Consider the following 26417-nt stretch of genomic DNA (forward strand, 5'->3'; position numbering starts at 1 on the left):
TAGTTCTGGTTTTAGAGATTTGAGGACAATTGAACAGCTAGGCAGAACATTCAGGTATGCTCCAAAAGGAGGACAGTCCTCAAAATATTTATGTCATGAAACCCTTAGTCAGCTCTTCTATTTTACAGATGAATGTAACTTTTTACTTTTTCAACATCATTCCCATTTGCTTTTACTTGTGCACTCATGGGTGGCTTTCTGTGATCGTAGTAGAAGTAATTTTGATTTTACAAAACTAGAGACTATACTTATCACTTCCAAAAGATGTTTTTCTGATTATGTTCTGTATAGAGAGAAAGTTGAAGTAAATTCATAGTGATGTGGCTCCTGGAGTATCTTGGACTCAGAACAAACACAGACAGATGGTGCCAGGGTGAGTTGATCAGAAGCCTGAGGTGAGGAGGAATACTACTGGGTACAAAGTCTCATCTATGAATAATATTAACAGACGGTGAAGATTCTCACAGAGCAAAAAAAGGCACTGCCACAGAAACAAAAATCCAGTTTTTATTGGGGCCTGTTTGGAATTTGGATTTGTCACTAACATGATTCAATGACTCCAAAATTTGAAAGCTGGTCAGTAACTCTAGTTATTCTTTCTACATGTCACCTTTTTCTTATCCTTTAGGAAGTTTTGCATCCATTTATATATTCTCTGGTTCCACAGCTGATTACTAAGAAAAGGTTTATTGTAGGAAATGGATTTTCTTGTTTCAGTGTGAGGATATTAAGCAGAGAGAACTTTGATTTTGTCAGCAGGAACACAGTCAGACCTCTAATCTCAGGCATACTTTATCCATGTATACAAACTGTGTCACAAAACAGTTTTGGGAGAGTTGTGGAGACCCCCTTCTCCCAGTTACGTGCCTAAGAGCTAAACATGTTTTATTGTTTCTAGTGCAGCGTTCACCAACAGGGTGAAAATCACTCATATTTGTATGACAAAAATCTGATTAACAGGTAACTTCAGCAACAGCAGCATGTTGTCTGTTTCAAGATTAAATGTGAATTTAAAGTAGCAAGCATACTGTAGTTGTATGTCATCATATCTAGTGATGTTGCTGCATTCTTCTCTTTACAGTATCTATATTGAATCTCTTAAGAAAATATTATGCTATGTGTTCTGTTGGAAACTATTATTTAAAAGATTTGCTATTGGATTTGGGACTTCATTGTGTATATTTCCTAGCTATTACAATAATAATTACCTATGTGCACTAAATGAATATTCTTTCTTTGCTTAGACATGCAACATTGATGAGTTGCGATAATCCTAGGATCACACCTTTACCTCCTCTGGTGATTTGTTCAGGTATTGGCTGTGATATCACAGCTATGCCTTTACCTCTCTTTTGGCTCTACCTTTAGAGGCCAGGGAAAGATGAAAATGAGATGGATATATAATAAGCTGCTTCTTTGGGTGTCCATATTTAACGACAGCTCTTGCTTCCAATGTTGGCAACCGACTGTTACAAAGAGCCTGTTGTAGCAGCTTAGTTACAATAGCAGAAAGAATTGGAATATATCAGTATTGATATTGTGTCATCTTTGAATAGTGATGTCTGGTCAGTCCTGGGTACAAAAGACATGCAAAATAAGAATGGCAATTGATTTTGGACGTGATTTATTTTCTACAGGTGGAATTGACCAGGTTTTGCAGTAGGGAAGATAATAAATATTGTTTTTTTCTCCAAATCTTACTCCACAATGTCTATAATTAGGCTAATAGATTTTTTACAAAGTCATGGCAGTTGAGGATACCTCTGTGAGAAAGAGCAAAGGGAAAACCACATTATAAAGTAAGGCTTTCCTTCTGCCAGAGTCTGCCAAGTCTGAATTGCATTGAACCCACTCAGAGGTTAGGCCTGCAGACCTTATTATTTAAAAAAAAAAAGAAAAAAGGTTTCTCAGCAATTTGCATGATGGCATAACAATATGGTAATCTATGTGCCCTGATCAATATCATGAAAAAATAAAATGCATGAACACAAGAACTACAGTGCAGGAGAATAATTGCTTGGTGAGGAGCAGAACTTATTCTTCTTGTTTAAGTGCATTGTGCTAAAGCAAATATGAGCAAAATCTGTTTGTATTTAGTACAGTATTCAAGCTTTGTAGGAAAACAGATATTCACAGAGCCATCAGTGTCCTTTCTCCCTCTGGTAGCTCCCGGGGCCTGCTGCTGCTGCTTCCTTCACTTGGTGGGGTTATGGGCAACCAAGCATGGGCAGCAGGCCAGCTGGTGTCCTGAACTTCGTTCTCTTACAACCCTCATGTATACCCAGTAACTCTGAGCTCTTAAAGGTTAATTAATAGGCTTTAATTAAGAGGGTAAAGGATTTCAATATAGGATTAAATTCTGATCTTTTCTCTGACACTGATTAGTTGGGTTTTGTACAACTCCACTTATTGGGAAAACTCAAGCATTATCTGTCAGAAATAGTAGTAGATTAACTATTATTTATACAGTCTTTGAAGCACAAGTTGCCTTTTAATAAATACTTATCAAATACTTTTAATCTTAACTGAAGAAATACTGTTGCAACGTAAATTGACACATTTTACTTCTGAGAGACGAGTCTGATTCAGTGCGCTTTTTCAGTAAAGGGGAGGTATAGAGGCATGGATTTAGATATAATTGGTGTGGGGAAAATTGTTAAACACCTTGTTGTTCATGCACTTACAAGAAGACCCTCCTGCAGGTGAGAACATCTGTCTCTCTGAGCTCCTTCCTCATTAAAAGAAAATACATTAGCATGATGAAAGTAATTTGTGTTTTGGCCTTACTTTCTGTTACTTTAAGAATGTGAGCAGTATGGAAAATTACAGTCTTCTGAGAACTGGCGAACTGTTTCAAGAGGCTCTCCCCCTAGAGTACTGCTAGCAATGTGGCTTCACTGGTGCTACTTTTACAGTAAGAATACTGTCACAGTCAAAGCCAAGAGGTATCACAAATAATTGCAAATACCACTTCTGGTGGTGATTATTCATCATCAAACGTTGGTCTAGTTTGCTTGGGTGAAGTTGAGACAACCATGGTGTGAGCACAACCAAGACGTGCTTACATTCACTTTCCCAGCATTGCTCACATTTATTTCCTGTTTGTTGGAAAAGGAAAATCATCAAGATCGGAACACTCCTGTCACGGAAGTAAAAAGATAGGGGTTATTTAATAATTGAAAATGCTCATGAATGTTGTAAACAATGTGGAATGAACTCATTCTAATCATGATACTGCAGTGTCAGGAGGTGTTACATTTCGGAGCTGAGACAGTCTGACCTATTATTTAGTGTGTATTTATTTTGGCTATGTGTGTAATTGTCCAATGAAAAAGTAATTTTTCCTTTCATAGTAAGGATAAAAATGTTTATCACGGTACCTTAGTTATTTCTGACATTTCTAAAACTACATGTGTGAAGTGAATGGCTTTCTATTGTAAGTCAACAGATGATGCAAAAAAAGTAACCCGAGTTACTATGAGAAATACTATCTCTGCTGGAGATGCCCTTTATAAATGTAATAATGTTGCAATGTGCTTAATTGCCAACAACTGAATTAACCTCTTTTTCAGGAGCATTTGGCAAATACCATATAGTTTTAAAAGGAAATTTAGAATAAAGTTAATAAAAATGTCATTTATGAAAACAAGTAAAATATAAGATAAACTGTGAAACTTCTTGTGAGTGAATAATTTAGAGAGAACAGTAATTTTTATACTTTTAATAATAAGGCTGTTTAAAAAATAAAGATCTAGTAATCAAAACGTATATAAATGTGGCTCAGAATCCTTAGAACTGATATATAATAGAATTCCAAAAATAAGCAGTATCAGCAAAAACGTAGAGATAGTCAAGAGGCAGCTAGATTTCTAATGTTTTTACATTAGTGTAATATTTCTCCTTCAAAACAACATTCAAGTAAATCAGGAAGAAACATCTAACTGTAAAAATCAGCATGTTTTTTGGATAGAAAAAGTAGAATGATAGGATACAAATAGACTGTAAAAGAAAACTTTTATGAAAGCCAAGTGTATTTCTAGGAATTTAGATTTCAGATGAGAATTTTTGTATAGGATATGAAAGTCTGTGTACATCCTGTCTCAAATGTGTATGGAAGATATTCCAATAGGAGTCTTGAGTTTTGCATAAAGCTCATAACATAGTAAGGGTGCTGCAATAGCTGCAAAATAATCCTAATTCTAGATAATGAAGTACTTTTCTGTTAAAAAAAATACAAACTCATGAGATGTTATTTCCTTTCTGTTCAGTGAGGAGCTCTGACCCTTTCTACTTTTTTTAACCTGGGGATCTTTTATGGTTGATTGACTTACTGGTCTACAGACATTTTGGTTTCTGGTTGGGATTCTCTAATAGATAGACTACTGCAAGTGGTGGTAATTGAGAGTGTCATGATTCTAGATGTGGATAATGCCATGCCTGATGCGCTTATTTTACAGCAATATACAGGCTATAGATTTTCCCTGTCCATTGTGCCTTCACTCATAGAAATTAAGGACAGATGCTGGTTGTCATCAATATGAGACTGAATCCGGAAAGAAAGGCTCACTGTTCCTATGCACACTCTGAAAACTCCACTTTCAATTCTCCAAAGTACTTAGCAGTAGTAAGATATGATAATATTATGGTATCAGTAGGACTGAAGATTCAAGTAATATCACCTCTTGAAATGTGTCTCTGATGGTGTCCTTTTTAAAATTCAGTAAAGCTTGAGCTTATGTTGCATTGTTACCCTTAAATGAGAGAGTTCCAAAAGTTTTCTTCTGTCACTATGACTACTTTTCCAGACTTGAAACACAGTTGTCTTTGAGACAATTGCTTTTTCCTATCAGAATTGGCAGAAATTATTTAAGTGAAGTTGAAGGTATCTGGATGTAAAGTAAAGCATGCAGATTGACTGCTTACATCTTTTTTTTGTCATGAGTTAGTTAAAAAAAATTGACCATAATTATCTGTTATTTTTAATCTACAATCTTGTAATTTCTTTTACTTACTATAACTGGGATGAAATATAAATGCAATGATGGTGCATATGCCCAACTTTAAAGGTCCTGGTCTTGTGCTTTGTCACAGATACACTTCCTGGCAGTCTACTTTTACTGTGAGTTCAACTGCTTGCTCCTGATCTTCATTGTCAGCTGAGGTTCAGTTCTTACAGCTTCAGCACTTTATCAAAGCAGCTCCTTTGGGATAGTGTGGATTGCAAACACACGGACAAGGCCATGGAACTGGAGATAAAATATTTTAACTGCATGAATGCAGTTGTGGAGTGAACTTGGAGAGTTTCCTTGGAGAGTCAGGCACTTTTTCAATTTCAACTGGCATGGTTAATCTTACTTTAAATGAGATCTAAAATTACCTGGGAGGTGTTGGCCTTGTCACAAGGGTAAAGAGCAGAAGGAAAACTACTACCACTGTTGTGTGTAACAGTATGGATTTAGCTTACCCGCTTGATGTTTAAACATTAAAACCAGAGCCATACTGATATGTCCAGTGCAGCTGGAGAAGGTAAAGAACTAGATGACAAAATCTATTAAAGGAAAAATGAAGAATTTTTTTAGGGAGAAAGAATTAAAAATTCAACTAAGAATGTTTATTTTAGAGTCAAATGAGAAGAATGCAATAGGAATAGACAGACTCACAATGGTTTAAGAAATGATTTTCTAATTTTTTTTTATAACAACATGAGCAGCTATGGAGAATGAGGAAAAATCCCCCACTGTAATCACCATAATATTTTCATGAAAGTTGTGGGAACTTCTGTTGTAATGTAGGATTTGAAATAACATCCAGCAAAGAATAGTTAGAATCTTCTCAATTACATTGAAATAAAACAGAGTGGTGTGAAAGTATTCAAAGGTGTAGAGTAGTTTCCATATGGACTTATGAAGGAACCTTCCTTGTTTACAGGTGATTACTCCCATAACTATCAGCTATGGAGAAATGAGGGAGCTTTGTCTGAATGATTTGGCCATTAAACTTTTGGAGCAATGTGGTATTATCTTTAATTTTAAATGCCCATATTTCTTATTATCACTAAAGGAGTGTTGGAAAAGATCTTGATAAATTGGATGTTTTACTATATTGTGTCTGTTTAAAACTTAGTTGTGACTTTCTAGCTTTATGTCTATTATGGATTGTAAAAGTACAATAAACAATTCAGTGGAAGATGAATTTTAACAAACAAGAAACAATTAGAAAGACACCACTTCTCAGTTTAATCTTGCAGTGTTGGAACTGCTGAGGAAAAGGTAGAAGCAAATATCTGTGTGTTAGTCTGAGGAAAACTGGAAGTAACAGGTATAGCCAGGGGCTACCTACTTCCTTTTTCTTTTTATGCATCTTGTCTAGCTTTATCTCGATATCATTAAACCCATACAGAAATATGATAACATTAATTGTGCCAGTCCTTTATAGCCTATATGTTCATCTTCTTCAGGTTCACTTTTTCTTGTGTTCACAGGACTATTGTACTTAGTTATTGTTCTGTGCTCCCCTGTCAACAAAGAGCAGTTTCACTGTTGCTAGTAAACAAAGTTAATAAACAAAGGCTGCAGTTTTATTCAATACTGAGCACTATAAAGAGAAAAAAAATAGGTAAGGTAATCCTGTCTATTCCAGCTAGGCTTTTTGTCCAGCTGGTGTGTTATCAGTTGATTTATTTACAGAGTCATATCCTCATTTATTAAAATGCAGGGGCTTTTGTCCCCACATTCTTTCTTGTCTTTTTTTTTTTACTGAGTTTCTGAATGTATTAAGTTAAACTAGAGTCAGTGACATGACTTCATCTGTAGTTAAAAATTTATTTAGGGTCATACCAAATTAATTAATTCATTCTGACATCAGGAAGAGTGCAATGGGAGAATATTTTCTATTTTGTGAGGGAGGTCAAATAAGCTGTGAACAAAATGTGATGCAGTGTGGCCTGTAAGCCTTTGCAGAAAGCCCTCGTAAGTGGGGAAAAGAAAGAATGGATCCAGGCCGACTTGAAGACGTCATATTGGGCATGTATTTTACTTCTAAGAATAGCCTGTTCCAAGGTTTCCACCAGCAGAGACTATTTGGGTTCATTCTCCTCATTGCCTCCTCATTGCATGAGGCAAATGATGTTAGGTCTTAACAGGACATCTTTACCTTGCTCCCTTGCATGGAAAAGAGAGACTGAAACAGAGATCTGGTAGTTTTGGATGCTCATTAGCTCTGATGTAGTTGTCTTTTCCCACTTGAATTATAAGTGAGCAGCAGCACTGGTATAAACCAAGGGCAAGATCATTTAGCAGCCACACTCCTTTCTTTCCATTCTCTTAGCTCTTTTTCTTCTCTTTAGCATTTCAGGCACAGTCTGTATAATTCACTTAGATTTAGAATATATATATGCACTTAGATTAAAAATACATGAATTTTACAGTATTTTTTCATGGAAAGCTATCCAAAGATATAATGTTCCATATGTGCGAACTTATTTTAACTGTGTCTGTGCCCTTTTAACCTAGGATTCAGATTTTGGCCATCTTGTGGTGGGGTTTTTTTGGTTTTTTTTGTGAATTCAGTAAGAGTATTATTTTGATAAATAAACGCTTCAGTGATTGAGAGGCAGTAGTATTTTTCTTAGTGTGAAAAAAGTTATTTCTTTTGTAAGTAAGTAAGTAAATTCACCATATTTAGGGCCTTTTTATTCTCTGACTACTCAGTTCTGTAGGCTCTTTAAAGATGTTCTGCACTTGAAATTACCTCACTGTTTCTCTGTGTCTATTTCATGTTAATGAATATCACAGAATAATTAAAGTACATATTCCTTAATAGGTTAGAGATTAGGAAACATGAAACTCATGGGTTTTTTTCCTAGGTAGCTCCACCTGTAAACCAACTCAAACCATGATAGGTGAAAAAGCTAAAAATTTCAGATTTGTTTCTACTGACATTTTCAGGAGGATTTACTCTATCTTAAGAAAAAAAGTCTCAGTGCAATATCTCGCTATTTGACATTGCTGAACAGGGCTGTGACTGTCATTATATGGCTTATATTTAACCTTCTTTTTCTAAACAAAATACTGAAAATGCTCAGAAAAATCTGTCTATTAACTTGTAAAGTGGGGAAAATGCATTTCCCACCTGAAAAAACCAGCGTGGAATTCATTTTCCACTACATTCTTCACTTACACAGATGAAAAAAAAAAAAAAAAAAAAAAAAAAAAAATCAATCAGATTATTTATACTAAGTGCAACTCACAGGAGAGACTATGCACCGTTTTGAGATAAGATTTTCTGCATAGATTTCTTGGACTCAGGGCTGGTAGAAATTAAAATGAATTGGATTTTATGGTATCTTTCTGTTTTAAAAGGAAAAGTTTGTGAAAATTTAGGTAAAACTGGTACTTTCAGCAGGAATCAAAGTAAGTGCCTCTGACTAGCTCTTTTCAATATCTTGGATTTCTCCTAGTTTTTGTAAATTCCAGGGCATAGATTAAAAACTAGCATTTTTACTCTACAGTTGCATTTTTTAAGCCCTTTCAATTTGCATTCTCTGAATGTATTTTTTTCAATCTCAAGTCTACGCTTAGACATTTCACTTAGATAGGTGCCCCTGAAGTTAAACCTACTGACAGAAGAAAATTTTTATTTGAGGAAAGCAGACAGTTAGAAATAGTATGTCAATTCCAATGAGGCAGTCGAGATTTTGCCAGCAAGAAAGTTAAAGTGCTGTGAATTGAGCAAATGTTTGTAGAGATCTCTGCTCACTTCTACTTTCTGTCAATATTTCATTTTCACTGACTTGAAAGCTGAAAAGTCTGAATTGTGACTGGCTTTAATACTCTAGTTGTGTTATCTGCCGGGGTATGATAACCCATTAGTTTCAAATAGAATTGGATGTGAGTTTTTTGTTTCAAGTTACATTTGAGTCTTTGGTTACTTAATAATTTTTCTTTATCTGGTAGACTTAAAGCAGAATCATGGTCTTCTGAAGAGAAGTTTTGTGTGATGCCCTTTCTCATTTCAATTGAATATTGGAAAAATCATAATTTTTCAATTAAGAAAGTTCTATTTTGCATTGCTGAACATTGTTTTGTGGTTTTTTTTAAATTTCTATTTTCCTGCCTCTACATATCCATATCAAAGCATAAACTCAAGGTTTTTCTGCCCTTTGCACTACACAGAGTTGAAAGCAAATGTGAGTTCATTGGTAAGACTTTGAGAGAGTTAGCTATTCTCACAGTAATTTATAAAGACCTGGGTTTTTTTCTGTCAGTAAAAGTGGTCACTTTTTTTCTTTTCAGCACTGCTAAGCCAAATAGTTGTTGAATATTTTTCCTCATGATTCTGCTTGGGTTTATACTTTGTCTCTCTTGTCTGATTCCATAAAGCCCTTTCCAATTACATAACAATAGAAATGTTCTTTAAAGAGCATCTCTGAACTGACCTCCCACTCAAAGCATGGTTATTGCCATGACTCAGTTAAGACAATTGGAGCTCTATCTGGGCAAGTTTTGAAAAGCTCCAAGCATAGTGATCCTACAGTGTCTTGAGACAACTTTTTTCAGTGCTGCATTGCCTTCCAAATGAACTTGCTTCTCCTAATGCTCAGCCTGAACTTCCTCATGAAGTGACATTTTAGTGCCTTTTGCTCCTTGATTTGGATACCAGGAAGAATTTGGCTCTGTAATTTTCCTTTTCAGGTAACATTTAGATTAGATAGCTAGTTTCAGACAGGTTTTAGATCGCTTCTTAGTCCATTCCTCTTCACTGGATTGAGCAAAGACATAATCATGTTTTTGTTGTTGTTGACAAACTGGGCTTGACAAATGTGTCCAATTTGTCAACGTCCATCATCAACAGGCAGACACCAACCTGTGCACAATAGTCCAGGTGCAGCCTTGACAGTGCCAGTCAGAGGCAATAAATAACTTCCCTTGATGCTGCTCATACTCTTGCTAATATGGACCCATACGTAATTTGTCCAATTTGTAATGTGAGTGCACATACCACTGGCTCATTGCCTGGTTTCCACCCTGTTTTCCAGGGGTTCTTATCAGCAGAGCTGCTTTTCAGCCTGATGTTTCCCAGCCTCTACCAACACATGGGGTTATATATATAAGAATAGTATCCATTAAGAAGTGGGTGTACTCAGTGGCAGGTTAGCTGGCACTATTGTAAAAGGAAGAACTTCAAGTGTATAGTACAGAAAAGAATGTCATATGCTACCAGACAGTGATTGCCACCAGCAGAAAAATTGTTAAATGAATAGAATTGGCAGAACTGAAAGTGAACAAACTCCTTTTGAAGCCTGGATTAAAGCCACATCTATGCTCCGTGCCTGGGAATAGGAAATGAGGCAAGGGCTATGTCTGTGATAAAACTTTGAGAGAAGTGTAGCCAGGAAATGAGAAGCAGCTTCTACACTAACATCTGACCTAAACATCCTGGATTCTTTCTTAGCAGTTGCCCTTCTAATGATAGATTTTAAGCAGATTTGGAAATTTCAGAAACATTTATGTGAACTTTTGGAAGGCAGGTATAGTTTCAGAACTTCTTGTCCATAATTTTTTTTTAGTTTTGGTAAAATGCTGAAAGCTTTTTCTTCTCCCTGGAGGGGAGGAGAAAATAAAAACTTCTGTACAATAATAAAATTTCAGTAATAAACTTGCTTTCCTTGCCTTTGGCATGGATCATGAGGGACTCACAGTTTGCTGCTTTTTGACTTATATTGAATTTCTGGAAAGGTGTGGGCAATCAGGAAAAGCAGAATTAAATTAACTCCGTTCCAGAACAAAGCAAGTATTCCAATAGAAACTACTTCTTGATGTTGACAGAGCAATCCAAGTCCTTACAAACAGTTGCTTTTCACTCTGAGAAGTCCTCTATGAAGTTATCTTGGATATGTTGTTTTTAAAAAAAAAGCTTGACTGGTCATATAAGTCTCAACTTCACCACTGTTACTTCCAGCAGATACAAGTGTGATTCAGGGAACTGGTTCTCACAAGAGCAGAACTTGATTATCAATTTTCCAGACTATATTTTCATTATCATTAGGTATTTGCATAAACTCATGCCAACTTCTCCTTTTCCTTTAAAATTTATAGCCGTTGTTAAAGTATAGACTTGTATTTTTGAAACAAATGTAGTAAAGGAGTGAGACTTTGCATCTGTACAGATAGATGGCATGTGCTGGAGAGGCCACTGCATATATAAGGGTTATGGATATGCATTGCTGAGTTTTCTACTTAAACGATCTGTTAATTATGGTTTCATAATTATCTGGATTTACAAATAAAAATAAAATCCCTATCATGCCTAAAAATAAGGCTTTTCATTATGGGTAAACATTTTGACCTGAAATGCAACTCTTACACAGAACCCATTTTTTCACTACAAGAAAGACATTGAGGTGCTGAAGTGTGTCCAGAGAAGGGCAACGAATTTGGTGAATGGTCTGGAGCACAAGTCCCATGAGGAGCAGCTGAGGGAGCTGGGGGTGTTTAGCCTGGAGAAAAAGAAGCTCAGGGGTGACCCTATCGCTCTCTACAACTGCCTGAAAGGAGGCTGTAGGCAGGTGTGGCTAAGGCTCTTCTCTCAAGTAAGAAGTGATTGGATGAGAGGAAATGGCCTGTAGTTGCACCAGGGGAGGTTTATATTGGATATTAAGAGAAAATTCTTCATGAAGAGTTTTCAAGTGCTTGAACAGGCTGTTCAGGGAAGTGTTTGAGTCACCATCCCTGGAGATATTTAAAAGACGAGTGGATGTGCCATTTGGGGTCATAGTTCAGCAGTGAACTTGGTAGTGCTGGGTTAACAGTTGGACTCAATGATCATAAAGGTCTATTCCAACCCAAGCTGTTCTATTAATCCTGCATGGCTCTTGACCTCTTGCATTAACAGAGTAACTCACTGGACATAGGGACTGGAAAGTTTTGAGATACTTGAGTTCAGTTTCAGGCTCTGAAGTTTGCCTTGGTACTGGTTACTTTAATTTCCCTTCTAATGAACTCCTGAGCACCTCAGGCAGCTAAGTTCTGAGTAGAAAGATTAGTGCAGACAGCTTGAACAGAATGGTATTTCATTTTGCATTTTGTTTTCTGAAAAGTATATGTTACACAGTTTTTGCTAAATGTGTTTCAGATACTGTGCTGTTCTAAACACCTAATTATTGCTGTGTGGTTTTGGCTTAAATTTTGGCTTAAATATGTGCAGGCTAGATGATAAAAAAATAATTATTTATCTACAAAATAGATAAAAATTTTTAAAATGAACTTCCTAAAAGGAATACTTTGTATTTTGTTTCAAGTATGCATATTCATCTCAGGTGGTTCTGCTTAGTAAACAGAACACATATTGTGTCTAACTGAGTATTTCATAGATTCTTGTCTTCTCTGTTTAATTTTTTCTGACAGCTATCAATACATGTAATATTTTTCTCGAACCGAAGAAGATGTAATAATGAACATTTTTGGCAGATGATAAGTTGTTTCCTAGTAGAGCAAGGATTTTGGAAAACTACTCTGTATAACCTTGCAAAGTTTATACTTTAAAGGAAAAGTTATGACCTTTACATAGATTCTTGTGCCCAGGAGGAAACACAAGTGAAATTATTTCAGTACATGAGGCTTAAGATTTGGCAAAAGCCTTGTGCTTTTTATGCATCAGTGAGACTGGTAAGCAAATAATCATACAAACAAAGGCCATAGATTATAAGGAAGCCACAAAACTGTATGCAGCCTAAAAATAAACTTGGAGTTCAGCATAGATAATGTGCTTTAAATGAAGAATGCAATGTTAAGCAAAATTAAAAGGCAGGCAAGGTCTCAGAGATTACATGTGTTATTGATGGAAAAAGGCCAGACTACTGACTAGCAATTATATAGTGTTGTCAGTGTAGAATGCTGAAATGTGCCAGGTTTCCAGATTTCCAAATTTTGTTTTCAACTTCATTCAGCTCTTGCTTATTAGTAACTCATGTCCTGCCCCATTCAACAAAGAGCACTCAACGGTGAGCTCTTTTGAAGAAGGGAGAAGGCAGAGGAAGCCCCTTATTCCTGACTGCCCAAATGGATTTTAGGGCAGTGCCAGCTCTCCCATCCCTCCCACAGAGGCCTCAGACGAGCCCCCTCTCCCTGCTCTGCTGCAGGCCAGAAGGCTGGTGCAGGTGGGAAAGGGCTGAAAGTGAGGGAAAAGGGAGCCACTTCTGGTGAGAGTCCACCCTGCTGGGCCTGAGGACAGCCCATGGACTCAGGATTGGTCTTGAAGTGACAAGAGCAGGTACACTAGAAAAATGACACATAAGCAAATGAAGCAACCCTCTTTCCCTCTTTCCCTCTTTCCCTCTTTCCCTCTTTCCCTTTTTCCCTTTTTCCCTCTTTCCCTCTTTCCCTCTTCCTGGGAAAGGGTGAGTGGCAGCTGAGAGCTCAGGCAACAGGTCAGTACAGAGGAGAGGGATGACTCCAGCCTTCTGTCTTGCCTGAGGAGAGAGGGAGCTGCCTGCTTGTTCCTACAGTTCCTCTGTGGTGTAATGTAAAGTACATTCTTAGCAGAGTTTTCCTGAAAAACAAGGTAAATCCCAACAATTCTTGCCATAAATGTGAATATACACAGTAAATAACAGTTTAATTTTTAACTGACTCATGGAATTTTTGTTTTGGTAGGTGCCTCTGAAAATTCTGATGAAGTAACTTTGCATCATTGATTTATATGTGATCTATATAAAGGATTTATTTATGCTTCAGGAAGTTTGTCTCCTGGATTTAGTTGTTTTCTAGGAGGTTATTTTTTGCTCTATCTTATGATTCATGTGTGTTTTTTATTGACTTAATCTCAAGATTCTCAGGAAGAATAATTCTAAGGAAAAATAAATGCCTTTTGAAATTTTATTTTTTGTCTTATGTTATCTTTTTAATGTTTCATAAAAAGTGCTTAATTTTTTGGGTTTTGCATGAGCTTATTCAAGGAACTAAAAAAATCTGTTTAAATTAGATTAATATCTTTTAATTTACTAAACTTTACAATCTCTGTTGCAAAAATTAGGTAAGTTGAATTCCATGCTAGGAATTTAAATATCACTGCTCAAACCCCTTTTAATCACAAGAATAAAAAAAAAAAAGAGGGAAGTCAAAGTTCTTTTTTTTTTCTCAATGTGTTTGAAACTCTCATGATATGCTATGTCACCCTTCCCATCTTTTTCAGAATCTGCAAAAGCTAAAATATTATGGCTTTTTACAATGAAAATTAAATTTCCCATGACAAAATTTACCTTCAGAAACAGGGCTTGTGAGAAAAAAAATTGTCATTATAGACCATGAAATGCATCTGTAGGTTTGGTCACCATGAGACACTTCTCATTATCATCTATGGAGATCTGATGATTGTAAGCTCAGAAATATGGATGAATTAACATGACTGAAAGATTCATCACAGTTTTGTACACTGATGGCCACTGACTGCATGTGTTTCTAGTTCTGGAAATAGATGGTAAACGTGTGTGTGTGTATCTTAAGCAATTTTTCCTGGATTTTACACCTAAGGTAGTCTTCTACTTTACGTTTCATGAGATGACAGTTCTATCCAATGATACAAATGGCTTAAATGACTTATAATGACTTGTTAAGATGAGGTAACTTATAGGCTTAAAATCAGTGATTGAAAAGTCAGAAAGAGCATTTTGGAATCATTATTCTGTGCAGTATTTTTAGATAAATGAAGATAAGCTAGATCAAGAAAAGATATTTGCATCTGTCTGGTGGAATTTGGTAAAAGTACACTTTAAAGAATGAATTAGATTTTTTTCCTCCTCTTAGCCAGTTTATTATTTGGTACCATGGGCTCTTGGATCACTTATCCGTGTTTCCAGCTGTTGTATTTGTAGCAAACAGCTGGTCCCATCCTAAAGCAAAGTTACATCTCTTTGTAACAGTTGGACTCTTAGCTGAATGTTACCAGTGTTGAGCTTCCTCCTAGAGTTTAGTTATAATGAAAAAGAGGTAATTCTTGAATGTAACACTTCTGGAGCATCATAAATTAAATATATTTGCTTTACTACCATATTTCTCTATGATTTGTAAAAAGTTACTGCAGTTTAGTGACTGTGAAGTATTCGTGGGCAAAGGTAAATCAACAGCTAATGATCTCTTCTCTTCTGCAGAAAATTACATCAGCAGTTTGAGATGTATAAGGAGCAAGTGAAGAAGATGGGTGAAGAATCACAGCAGCACCAGGAGCAGAAGGGTGATGCCCCAACCTGTGGCATCTGCCACAAAACAAAATTTGCTGATGGCTGTGGCCATAACTGTTCATATTGCCAAACTAAATTCTGTGCGCGCTGCGGAGGAAGAGTGTCTCTGCGCTCAAATAAGGTATGGAGTTACGAGAGTTTAACAGCAAGCTTCTCCTAAACTCAGTATCTCTTATGCATTGCTTATGAATCCGAATCACATAACTACTGAAACAGATTTCCTTTAAGGAGACAATATCTACTTCAGGGCCTTCTAAGAGATCTGGCCTCATTTCATGTAATTTCCAATTGCATATGAGTTTATGATTATGGCTTTTAAGTTAATACATACCATTTTTTGACTAACAGACTCATGCAAGTACATTTCTTTGATTGGAGGATGAGACTCTATTTGAGAAACAGAAGTATATCTAGTGATCTAGTGATGCTAATATTGAGACATCAATTGTTACAAAGTAGAGCAAGGATTTGTTTCTTTTCTGCTTGCCCAGGCTCATCTGTACAAGATTATTGTAAAATTACTGTTAGAATATTATATGTAATATAATACAGTGCTTTTAAATATTTATTATCTCTTATACATATGCACACATATTATGCTTATTTATATATGCATACACATGCAAATATTAACCTATTTCTGGAAAATAATTAAATGCACTAACATATATTACAACTAGTATATGCTGGTGTTTATTGTATAACAAGTGGTAAACCAGCAATCTGATTTCTTAAAAAAACTGAATGATAGATTAAAAAATTCAGCACAACTGATGTAATCACAGAAAACCCTTCTGAGATCATTTTACTCAACATTTTAGATAAAATGTTCAGATCTGATACACAGAATCTTTCTCAGAATCTGACAGATACCTGTAGAAGACGTGTGACAATATTCAAGAAGTATTATGCTAGTCTTTTGTAGAAAAGAATTAGCATTAGGAAGAATGCTTCATTTCCTAGTGAAACATTCTGATACACCATTTAAATTCTCCTTGGCATGGATCATCTGAACTTGACAGATATAAGTCTGACTTCTCTTGACAGATTTCCAATGAGATTCTTCCGTAGCCTCTTAGATAATTTGTTCCAGTGCTTCACCATGCTCACCACAGACTGCTTTTCTTACTGTCTAATCTACATCTGTCTTTCAGTAAGCCCGCTTCTCCATTCAGTCTGAGACTGTTCTGCAACTCTTCTCAGCTGGCATTTTTTCTACTGCTGTTGCTAATTTAGTGTGAGGCTTTCCTGCACCTTGTTCATTTTTATTCTAGATAGTTTATGAATATGCTGAACCGAGTATCTCTAGACTGATTTCCTGTCAGGCTTCGCTGGTGATAGCTTTCCCTTAAAGAAACCCTGACCATTTATTCCTGTCTTTTTCTTCTTGTCCTTTCATTAATTAAGTTTTCTCATGGATGAATTTATTCCTATTCCATGGCAGCTGAGATTCTTTAAAAGCCTGTAATCCCAAATGAGCAGTAGGAATAAGTCCCTTTTTCTCACTTTCTCTGTGACTACTTGAAAGAATTCTAGTACATGTAACAGACGTGTTCCTGCTACTAAAGCCATTCTAACTTTTCCAGACTTTATCACAATTTATCAATCTGCTTGCTAATTTTATTCTGTATTTGGGTTTCTAAAAATCTGTCCAATGTGGATGTCAGACTCACTTTTCTATTCTTCAATTGATATAATGTTGAAACTCCTTAAAAATATCTTGGTATTTTTGCCAACTTTTATACTTCTTATCAATGAGACTGTATCACAGTTAATAATTATTTTAGACTGGAGATGCTTTACACTATCATCTCATTAAAAAAATTTTTATTTTTTTTTTGTTGACTCACTTTATAGCTTCTCTTTTTGAAATATCAGTTCAAAGTATATGCTCCAGTTTATTCTGCATAAAATAATATTCTAGAGTAAGTACCTTCCTAATCACTGTGAATATGAATAAAAAATATCTGATTCAGAAAGACTGTGGCAGTCTCCTGTTTATGATCTCTTTTATGCCTACACAGATTATGCTATTAAAACTCTTTTGGTCTACCAGAATTTACCAGAATTCATTCTTATATCTTTTCTTTTCTGGATACTAATTCAGCTTCTTGAAAGATGACTTCTAATAACTTCCTGTTTTAACTTTGCTTTTTTAGGTCTTTGTAGACATTTTTTGACACATTATATATATATTTTATATATATATGTCTGCTTTGGACCTTATATAAGGTGATAATTTCAATTTCACTGTCTGAAATGTTCTTTGATGGATCTGTTTGAAATCTTCATAATACCAAGTTTCAAGATAAACTCCTGTCTTTTACTCCAGATTCTGCTACTAAATTTTTTAGTACAGACCAGTATTAGCAGCATGCACTTCAGGTGATGGACAATTGAAAAGAACACTCTTCTTTCAAAGGTCTCAGGGCTGACTACTGCTTACAAGGTTCATGGCCATGAGTAGGAGCAGGGAGTGGAAATGTTTTGACTGTTGTCAGATCATTAGATTAGGATTCTCAAAATGTTTGGATGATTTATTCCTTTTTCAGTCTCATTAAAGTGCCTGAAATGTATAGGCATTAGCATTCAGTTCAAGCTGCACAAAAATTATCATTATGTGGGAGTTCCTTCTAGCTCAAACAAATAAAAATTATAATGGTGGCACTTTTGCTTCTGTACAATTTATTAGCTGGGTGAATGGAGTATTTAGCTAGAATGGGGACTTAAATTTCAAGGGAGTAAAAAACCTTGAACAGTCATCTTTTATGTTTATGAAAAGTTTCAGATTGATTAAAACTGAAATAATAAATCCTGTGAGAGCAAGCAGTAATCGTTCTTAGTAGTAAGAGTACCACTGATATATAAAATATACTCCTGTTCTTTTTTTTAAAAGAATATACTGATTTATATAGGGGAATGAATATTGAATGAGTCAGTAGACAGCAGAATGAGGTTTATGCAGGTGAGGAATCTAAATGCTAAAATGTTGGAAAAATACAGCTGCCAGGTTGATACAACATTGTGTGCAGCAAATATAAATTTTAGCACCTCAGAATGCCAGTTCACTAAACCAACCTTTCACTTGTACAGAAAGGAAAAAATGCTTGTCTGAAAAGTTAACTTAATGCATGCTGAATACCTACTTGCAGGGTATTTGGCAACTTACTAACACTTGGGGCCACTGAAACTTCCTTCCTTCTTTGTCTTTGAAGAACAAAAGCGAGAGATTTTCAGTTGTTTTATAAGACCCAACAACATGGGAAACACGTAAGGTGTAAGTAGGGAACTTCTCTCAGTTCCCATGGTTCAGTGAAAGCTTTGCATTCTGATTATTTCCCTGGGGCTGTTTGATTTTAAAAAAAAATCAAGTTCCTTTTGCTGAATGATTCTAACTGCAGGACTTGCAATGTGTTCATCTGCATGGAGTTGCAACACAAAACTGTAGCATACTTGTGCTAATGCATAATCCATTTCATTCTGTTGAGAATTAGCAAGCACTGAAGACTTAGTCTGTCACAATCAAGTTTTCTAAGTCGCTAGGATTTGGTATAAACTCCTTGATTTGTTATTGTATACAAATAAATTGGTCTTTAGGAGATGTGCTTTGACTTTGCATTTCTCTACAAAAGACTCATAACACTGTAAACATGAGGAAAGGATTCCTCTAAACCATTTGTGTGGTTTTTCTTTTCAGTTTAATCCACGTCACACCTGTAAAAACTGATAACCTACAACTGTATTCATCTCTCTGGAGAGCAAGTATCTCTGCAAAAAAGGAAAGTCAGCAGTAAATTATTCCAAAGACAATCTCTTATTCAGAAGTTGTGAATTCACAATTGGAAGGTGTAAAAGTTCTCATTAGGATGAATTTCACATCTCAATATCCCCATGGATAGAATAGAATTTGTATTATCAAGTATGTTGAAGACTTCCACTCTTAAATTTGGTCCTGATTATACTGTAACAATGTTAATGCCATAGGAACATCTATGACATTTAAGACATCTCTAAATGATGATCATTTTAAAATGATCAAACCCCCCCATTGTATTTGAGGTGATCAACCTCTTTATTCTTTTGAAAGTTATACCCAAACTTACCAGGACTACAGTTCAGCTAGTATACATCATGGTCCTTAGTAGTTTTCCCCACTCCTTTCCCAGTGGAGTTTGTCTTCTCTGATGTGGTGCAGCTGTAACCTGGGATCAGCCTTGGGGACAGAGATGTGTGAGGATGGTTTGCAATAAGCCCCCTTGGGAGCTCCAGTTCTTTGCCTGGGAGCTGCTTGGGTGCTCAGGCTTGGTCCCTGCCTCAGCCATGCCACTACCTGAGCTGAGCCTAATCTGTAGGCTTGGTTTCCTGGATTGCCTCAGCTCTACCTCATCACCATGGACCTTGCTGGGGACCTGGATTCTTTGCTGACCGTGGGCCCTGTCCTTGGGTTCCCCTTGGGTGCCTGTTGTGGGACACAGGTCTGCAGGTGGGAGTATGACCTGCCTCATGCCACCCTTTGTGCCTTCTCCTGGCCCTGGCCAAGCTGCTGACCCTGCCTCTGCCAGGTCAGTATAGAAGTAGTGCTGTCCCAGAATAACCCTTCAGCAAAACTTTTCTTCAAATTGCTTCATTTAGTACTAAAAGTAAAAACATTGCCACAACTGCCATTTTGAACCAGGAGATATTGCTCCTTTCAAGTCTGTAAACTTTGCTTGCAAACTAATGCCTAGCAGAACTGATATTCAGAATCTGCATTTCTGTATTGATACTTTGGATTCTCTTGATTGTTCAAAAACCCTCTGTGGTTTTAATACAAGCTATGTGGATATGATCAGTCCCTTCAAATGACAACTGCACAAACTATTTCTGTTATTAATTTTATTTATTTGAAACTATTTACATTTGATAGCTCTTTTGATCTCAATAAACAGCAAGTGATGGTCTCAATTTCAACAGAGGCTACATGTTTGAACTCTTACTACTTTAAAGCTTTCATAAACCTTAGAGGTTATTCTGATCCTGATACAGTGAACAACTCACAATTTTACCCAGACTCATAATTTTAGGCAATAAAGGTGAGAAATGTACAGTCTTGAAGAGTAGCTTTGACTCATGCTGTCAGATGCCAGATTGACCTTGTGACAGACGTTTTTAAAAAAGGATAAGGGATAGATACTGATTCATTCTAGTTTTATTTTGAGTATAGGATGGAATTCCACTAATTTTGCTAACATTTTTGTGTGTCTGAATACTCATGGAGATAAGGCCTTTCTCCTTAAAACCACTGTTAAAATATACCTGCATTTTCATGTGGAGCAGGACAAATACCACTGAAATCAGACTGATTTGTTGCTTTTTTAGTATCAGTTTTTTGAAAACTGAGTTGAATGATTTCTCAAATGTCTTTGCTATTGAAATGCCTGGCTGGGCTGTCTTTCAGTAATCAGTAATATTATTGTTTGCAGTGTATTGCTACGAACTGAAGAATGTTAGACAGTGTGTGTGGAGGAAGCTGAGAGGCTGGAGACAGTCTTAGGTGTTTGGTAAAGTGTGATGGCTTGTCTTGAACTTCACATATCTTTATATTTGGTAGCTTGCTTCTGAAAAGAAGTTCTTCATCCTGGATGTTATTTGGCATAGGTTGATTCTGTGAATCAAGTCTTGGTTACTATTATGATCAAAGTATGAATCACAGGATTTTGAGTTATGCTTATGGATTGTAATCCTCTTGGATAGTAGAGTGTATTTCTTCAGAGGTGAGGATGAGAAATCAAGGCTCTGGATGTTTCCATGTAAAATGTCTCTGAGTACTACTGTTTTTCTTACTGCAGTGGGACAGGAAACCATGCTAGGAAAGTATGACACCACCTGGTACTGAGCAGAAAAACATGTCTCTGCACAGAGAGTGATAATGCATGGATGTCCTGTGATTTACATAGCTTCCCATGCTATTTACTAGTTGTGTAACTGAGAATACTGCTAAAACCCATAACATCTTTGAAAATACTTTAATCTTTTGCCACTGAACATAGGATCATACAATAAATTGGGTCAGATCCGACCTGCGGAGGTTTTCTAGACCAATCTCCTGCTCCATGCAGGATTAACTTCAAAGTCAGATGAGATTTTTAGAACCTTGTTCAACTGAATTGTAAAAACCTCCTGGGAGAGAGAATCCCTAACCCCACTGGACAACCTCTTTCAATGATTAACAACTCTTGTGATTTTCTTTTTTCTTACATGCAGTACAATCCCTTAACTGTTGCATTTTGTTTATTACCTGTGCATCTTGAAGAAAATTCTTTGTGTTTCCTATAGCTGAACTTCAAATAGTCAAGGAAGGCAAGTAGTTCCCCTCTTCCCACATCCTTCCCTACCCCATCCTTCTTTAGGCTAAACAAGGCTATCTTCCTCAGCTTCTCCTTGTATATTGTGTTTTATTGCCTGACTGTCTTGTTGGCCTTTGTTGTATTCTCTTCTGTTTGTTTGTAACGTTAAGATTGAGGGAACCTAAGCCTTCTATAAGTTACATGTTTTAAAGTTACATGTCATACAGGTACCGGAACAGTAAATCTATGAAATTAATTGTCACCCTTTTTTGGTAAGCAGTTGTATTCCCAGCACAGCCAATGCTTAATCAAGTGCCTAGATTTAGTCTCTGTATTGGCATGTGAAATTAAAATACCAGATAAAAATCATCATTCTTCATTCACCAAAATGGGGAATATTTTTGACTGAAAACATTTTGAATATTTTTTTATGAAGTATTATTCCATTTACAGTTTTAGACAGCTAAAAAGACAATTTCTTCAAGGAAGATAACCAATAGGAATGTTTGTATTTAATACTGATGGGTATGAAAAAGAAAGTATACGTGTTATAGACCTGGCATGACATGCAGTGAACACTTGTGAGAAACTCTGTCTCCTTGTCCTTTATAATTCCAGGATTTTAAAGATCTGCTGTGTGGCTAACATGCAGTTTTGCCATTTTTGAATACCCTCTGTTTGTCTATAGTAATCAAACATTCTTAATTTCACTGAACTCTTTGCAAGTGCAAAGCATTGATGAATGCTAATGATTTGCAATACTGGGGTCCAAGGTATGAGTTAAATGCTGCATCCTTTCGATGAGATGACCCATTTTTTGGTGAAGATAATTCAGACATGACTCCCAAATTATTTTTATGAAAATAATTTCTTTTGTGCATTTTTTGTACAATTTTTAAAATGTATTAGATAGTCTCAATTTCACTCATGAAAAGATTATGAAAATGATTAAAATTACTTACTTTTCACTATATATCCTTCACCATTAGGGAAAATAAGAAAGATATATATTACTTCCTTTGATATTTATTTATTTATCTTACTAAAAAATTCTACTACTTGCTTTCAACATGGAAGTGACTCTTTCCTTGTATATTTTTTTTTTTCCCCTATCCTTTCTTTCTTGCTTTCGTGGATATGAACTCCAGGAGGACAAAGTGGTTAGAGCCTTTTTTCTGTTTAAAGTTCTTTTCTTTTATGGTAGACTTACTTCCTGCCCTACATTCGCTCTCATTTACACAGGTGTAATTCCTACTGAAGGCAAGGGGAATTACTGTCATTAAAATGAAAGCAATGCTTGGCATAAAAGGCTTACCTGTTTTTCAAATAGCTTACTAATGATCTGTGAGTTGTGAACAGTATGCATGATCTTCCTCTCTGCAGCTTTTGTGAGCATGCCCCTGCCTTTCCTTTGCTTTTGCAATATGATATGTGCACAGCTTAAAAAAGTTAAATGTCATTTGTGTCATAGTTGTTTCTTTGATAAAATTCATTTGTATTATTGTAGAAATGTCATAAAGTGATTATTATGATTTTTCCACTCTGTATCACTGATATGTATTCTCTCAACATTTTAGGTTGTAATTTTTTTGGCATGGTTCTGATTTTCAATGACAATACAATTAGATACCAGTAAATATTAAGAAAACATATTTATCCTAAACATTAGGAATATGCCAGCAATGTCATAGAGTTATCCACTAATATAAATTATTTTCTAAACTGGTTTGTAGGCTTTCCTAAAATACAGTGCACATATTGTATTCAGCATAATGTTGAAATAATGTTAAACGTTATGCATGTCACTGACATTGTTTGTCTTGATAACATTACACGCAGAGTAAATATTTTAGTCTTTTATTTTAGCAATATTTAAAAATGGTAGTGTAAATCTGAATTTGGGAATAAGCCTGGATATGTTTCAATATTTTACCGAATTAGTGTAATTGTTTTAAAACAACAGAATTGAGAAAACTACTTGAGCTGGCGTAAAGCTGTTCTTCCATGAAACTCTCTGCTGTATTCTAAAGAACTAAAATTGCAAAAGCAATTTGCCCTGTAGTGCTTGGCAAATAAGTTCCTGTATGAGATGGAGTAAAGAAATTCTTCAGCGTTCATATAATTTTAGTTAATGTATACAGAGAATGGCTTGTTCTATAATAAAATGTAATTTTTTCTTACTGGTAGAAGTGTCAAGGCTCACATTTAACTTGCACCTATGGTTCAGAAATACTTTGCCTCACACACAAGTTTTAAGCCATGTGCTGTTGTTACCATTTAGGATATATCTTTAGTAGCGGGCAAGTGACGCTTGAGATGGGCCATACACTGGTGCCCCAGTCTGTTAGAGGGTACACAGCTTTCTTTTGGCCTACATCATCACAGTTTTTCCACAGTTAAAAGGCTGTGAAAGTTCAAAAGCTGTGAAGTAACACTAGTTAGTAGAATACAGAGGTAGCTGTCGATTACAAAAAGTAGATGAAAAAAAAGAGCAATTTTCTCCTTGAAGAATGTACCCTTTCTGTATCATTTTGCAAGTAATTGATGTGTGCTAACAGTATTTATTTCCACAGTCAGTCCAACAACTGATGTATGTGATACCATCTATGTTGGAGCCATGTCAATTACTAAATTCACCTGGAAAATAAAATTAAAAAAAACTTGTGAAGGAGGCCACAGTAATAAAGTTATATTATTATTTAGCTTTACCATGTACATGTGTTAAGGAGAGAAGGGACCGGAATTTCCCTAGCTAGTCAACTAGTTAGATTTTTCCATGAATAAGGGCAATGGCTCAAGTTGCTGCTTTATGTAATGTCTATTTCTGCTGATTTTGAAATAGATGATTTAGAAGTTTTGAAGGCAGAAGAACCAACAAATATATTGAGTCAGCTTTTTCTCAACTACAGACATTGTGAAGAAAGAACAGCAGTGGTAGTTTTCTTTATATTTTAGTAGTAACTGTAAGGTTAAGAGCCCTGGTGTATTGAATGAAGATACCATCAAAATAGGTACTTCAATATAAGCAGTATTTTTTTGTATGGTACAGCATTTATCAGTAGATTAACACACCTAGTGAAGCCTTAATATTATTTTTTATCCTTCATTTTCTAGTGTTAGTGCAGAAGGTCTGAATTCCAATATTTCTTAGGAGGCTTATTCTGTATTTTGTAACCACAGAATGGCAAGTTCAATAGAAAATGCTCCTAGATAAAGCTATAGCTACTTGGTGACTGTTGATGGTTTGTTGACCCAATTAAAAAACATGGATTTGGAAAATGAGGTATATTCAAAGCATCAGGTCTGTAAAGAGTTAGAAACATGTTTTAGTGTGTCCCCTCTAGAAATCGTTACATATTTTGATAAAGATTAAGATTGCAGGGAAAAGCTCGGACTGCACATGGAGTTGAATAATTGGGACAACCATACAGCAGTTTACTGGTGCTATTAATGGTGGTGTGCAATGGAGTTAGACAAGGATCCTGACTATGTTTGAATGTTGTACCATTAAACATGCACAGAAGAGAACTTATACCACATGTCTTTCTACTCCACTTGTGACACCGTACTTGGAGTGCTGCACCCAGCCCTGGAGTCCTCAGCACAAGAGCTTGAAGTGAGTCCAGAGGTGGCCACCAAGGTGATCAGAGGAATGGAACACCTCTCCTATGAGGAAAGACTGAGACAATTCTTCAGGCTGAACAATCCCAAGAGAAGACTCTGGGGAGACCTTATAGCAGCCTTCTAGCACCTAGAGGGGTCCTATAAGAAAGTTGAGGACAAACATTTTTGGCAGGGCCTGCTGCAATAGGAAGAAGAGAATATGGTTTTCAGCTGAAGGAGGGTTGGTTTATATTAGATATGAGAGAAGGTTTTTAATTTGTCTGAGGTAAAATGCTGGAGCAGGTTGTCAAGAGAGGTGATGGAGTGGGGTTCTGAGCAACCCAATCTGATTGAAGATATTCCTGCCCATGGCAGGGGGGTTGGACTAGATGAGCTTTAAAGGTCCATTCAAACCCAAACCATTCTATGGTTCTATGGTATCATTACCGCTTCAGAGTCTACAGCTCACTGTGCCTTTTCCCACACAGAACATGGGAATGACTCATGAATGTGTCAGGACTTCATTAGTCAGGTATATAAAGAAGTACTTTTACAAAATTGAGACCCCAGTGTCTCAGTAGTGCCAGAAAGGAATAGTGTATATTAAGAATGAAAGAGTTAGATTGTATCTGAGAAGGAAGCAGTTGATGTTTTAAAACTGAAAAATAGTGTGAATTTTTTCCAACTTCTGGATGTTTTTTCCTTAAGAAATAAAGGTACATTTTACAGGATTTCCTGTATTTCTGTCACTATTTTTCAGTCAAAATGTGACTATGAGGTAGAGGTTTCTTTGAGAAATCAGAGTCAATTAAGGCTGATAAAAATGAAGTTGATTAAAAAAACCAAAGATACACAGGATCATCTCCCTTTTACTTAGATTTTGGCAATTATATTCGTAATCATATAACTTTATTGAAATGAGCAACACCATTAGCTAGAATAGTGAAACTGTGTGATTATATCACTGACAATCATGGAAAGTGTCATTAAATTGATGAGGAACTAGGAAATGCAATACCATTTGGGCAAAAATATATCTTCATTTTAAATAGTAGGAAATGAAAATGTAGTAGAATTTTTAAATTTTTACTGAATGTTATCCTGAATTTAAATGAAATGATAGACTTTGTACCTTTTCTCTGAGACCATGGCTTTAAAGTAACCACTCATACTCTGGAGACAACTAATAGGTTTTTGGAAAGAGCTGACAGGAGAAAACATGGTTCCTTCACTTGCTGGTCATTGTCTGGCTT

General features: G+C 36.0%; 1 protein-coding gene across 35 annotated transcripts in view; it reads left to right on the forward strand.

The window, feature by feature from the left end:
* The window catches only part of RIMS2 (regulating synaptic membrane exocytosis 2), a 467470-nt gene that overhangs the window by 71149 nt on the left and 369904 nt on the right, over positions 1–26417 (forward strand). For 24 of the 35 annotated variants that reach the window (XM_032131090.1, XM_032131097.1, XM_032131106.1 and 21 more), the window contains 2 exons: positions 15146–15356; positions 22710–22721. In XM_032131090.1, coding sequence (XP_031986981.1) covers positions 15146–15356; positions 22710–22721 — 223 coding nt within the window. The remainder of the gene's footprint in view (positions 1–15145; positions 15357–22709; positions 22722–26417) is intronic. The other 11 variants (XM_032130824.1, XM_032131128.1, XM_032130857.1 and 8 more) reach the window with 1 other exon arrangement.

The sequence above is a fragment of the Corvus moneduloides genome, chromosome 1, assembly GCF_009650955.1.
Source record: "Corvus moneduloides isolate bCorMon1 chromosome 1, bCorMon1.pri, whole genome shotgun sequence".
Taxonomy (NCBI): Eukaryota; Metazoa; Chordata; class Aves; order Passeriformes; family Corvidae; genus Corvus; species Corvus moneduloides.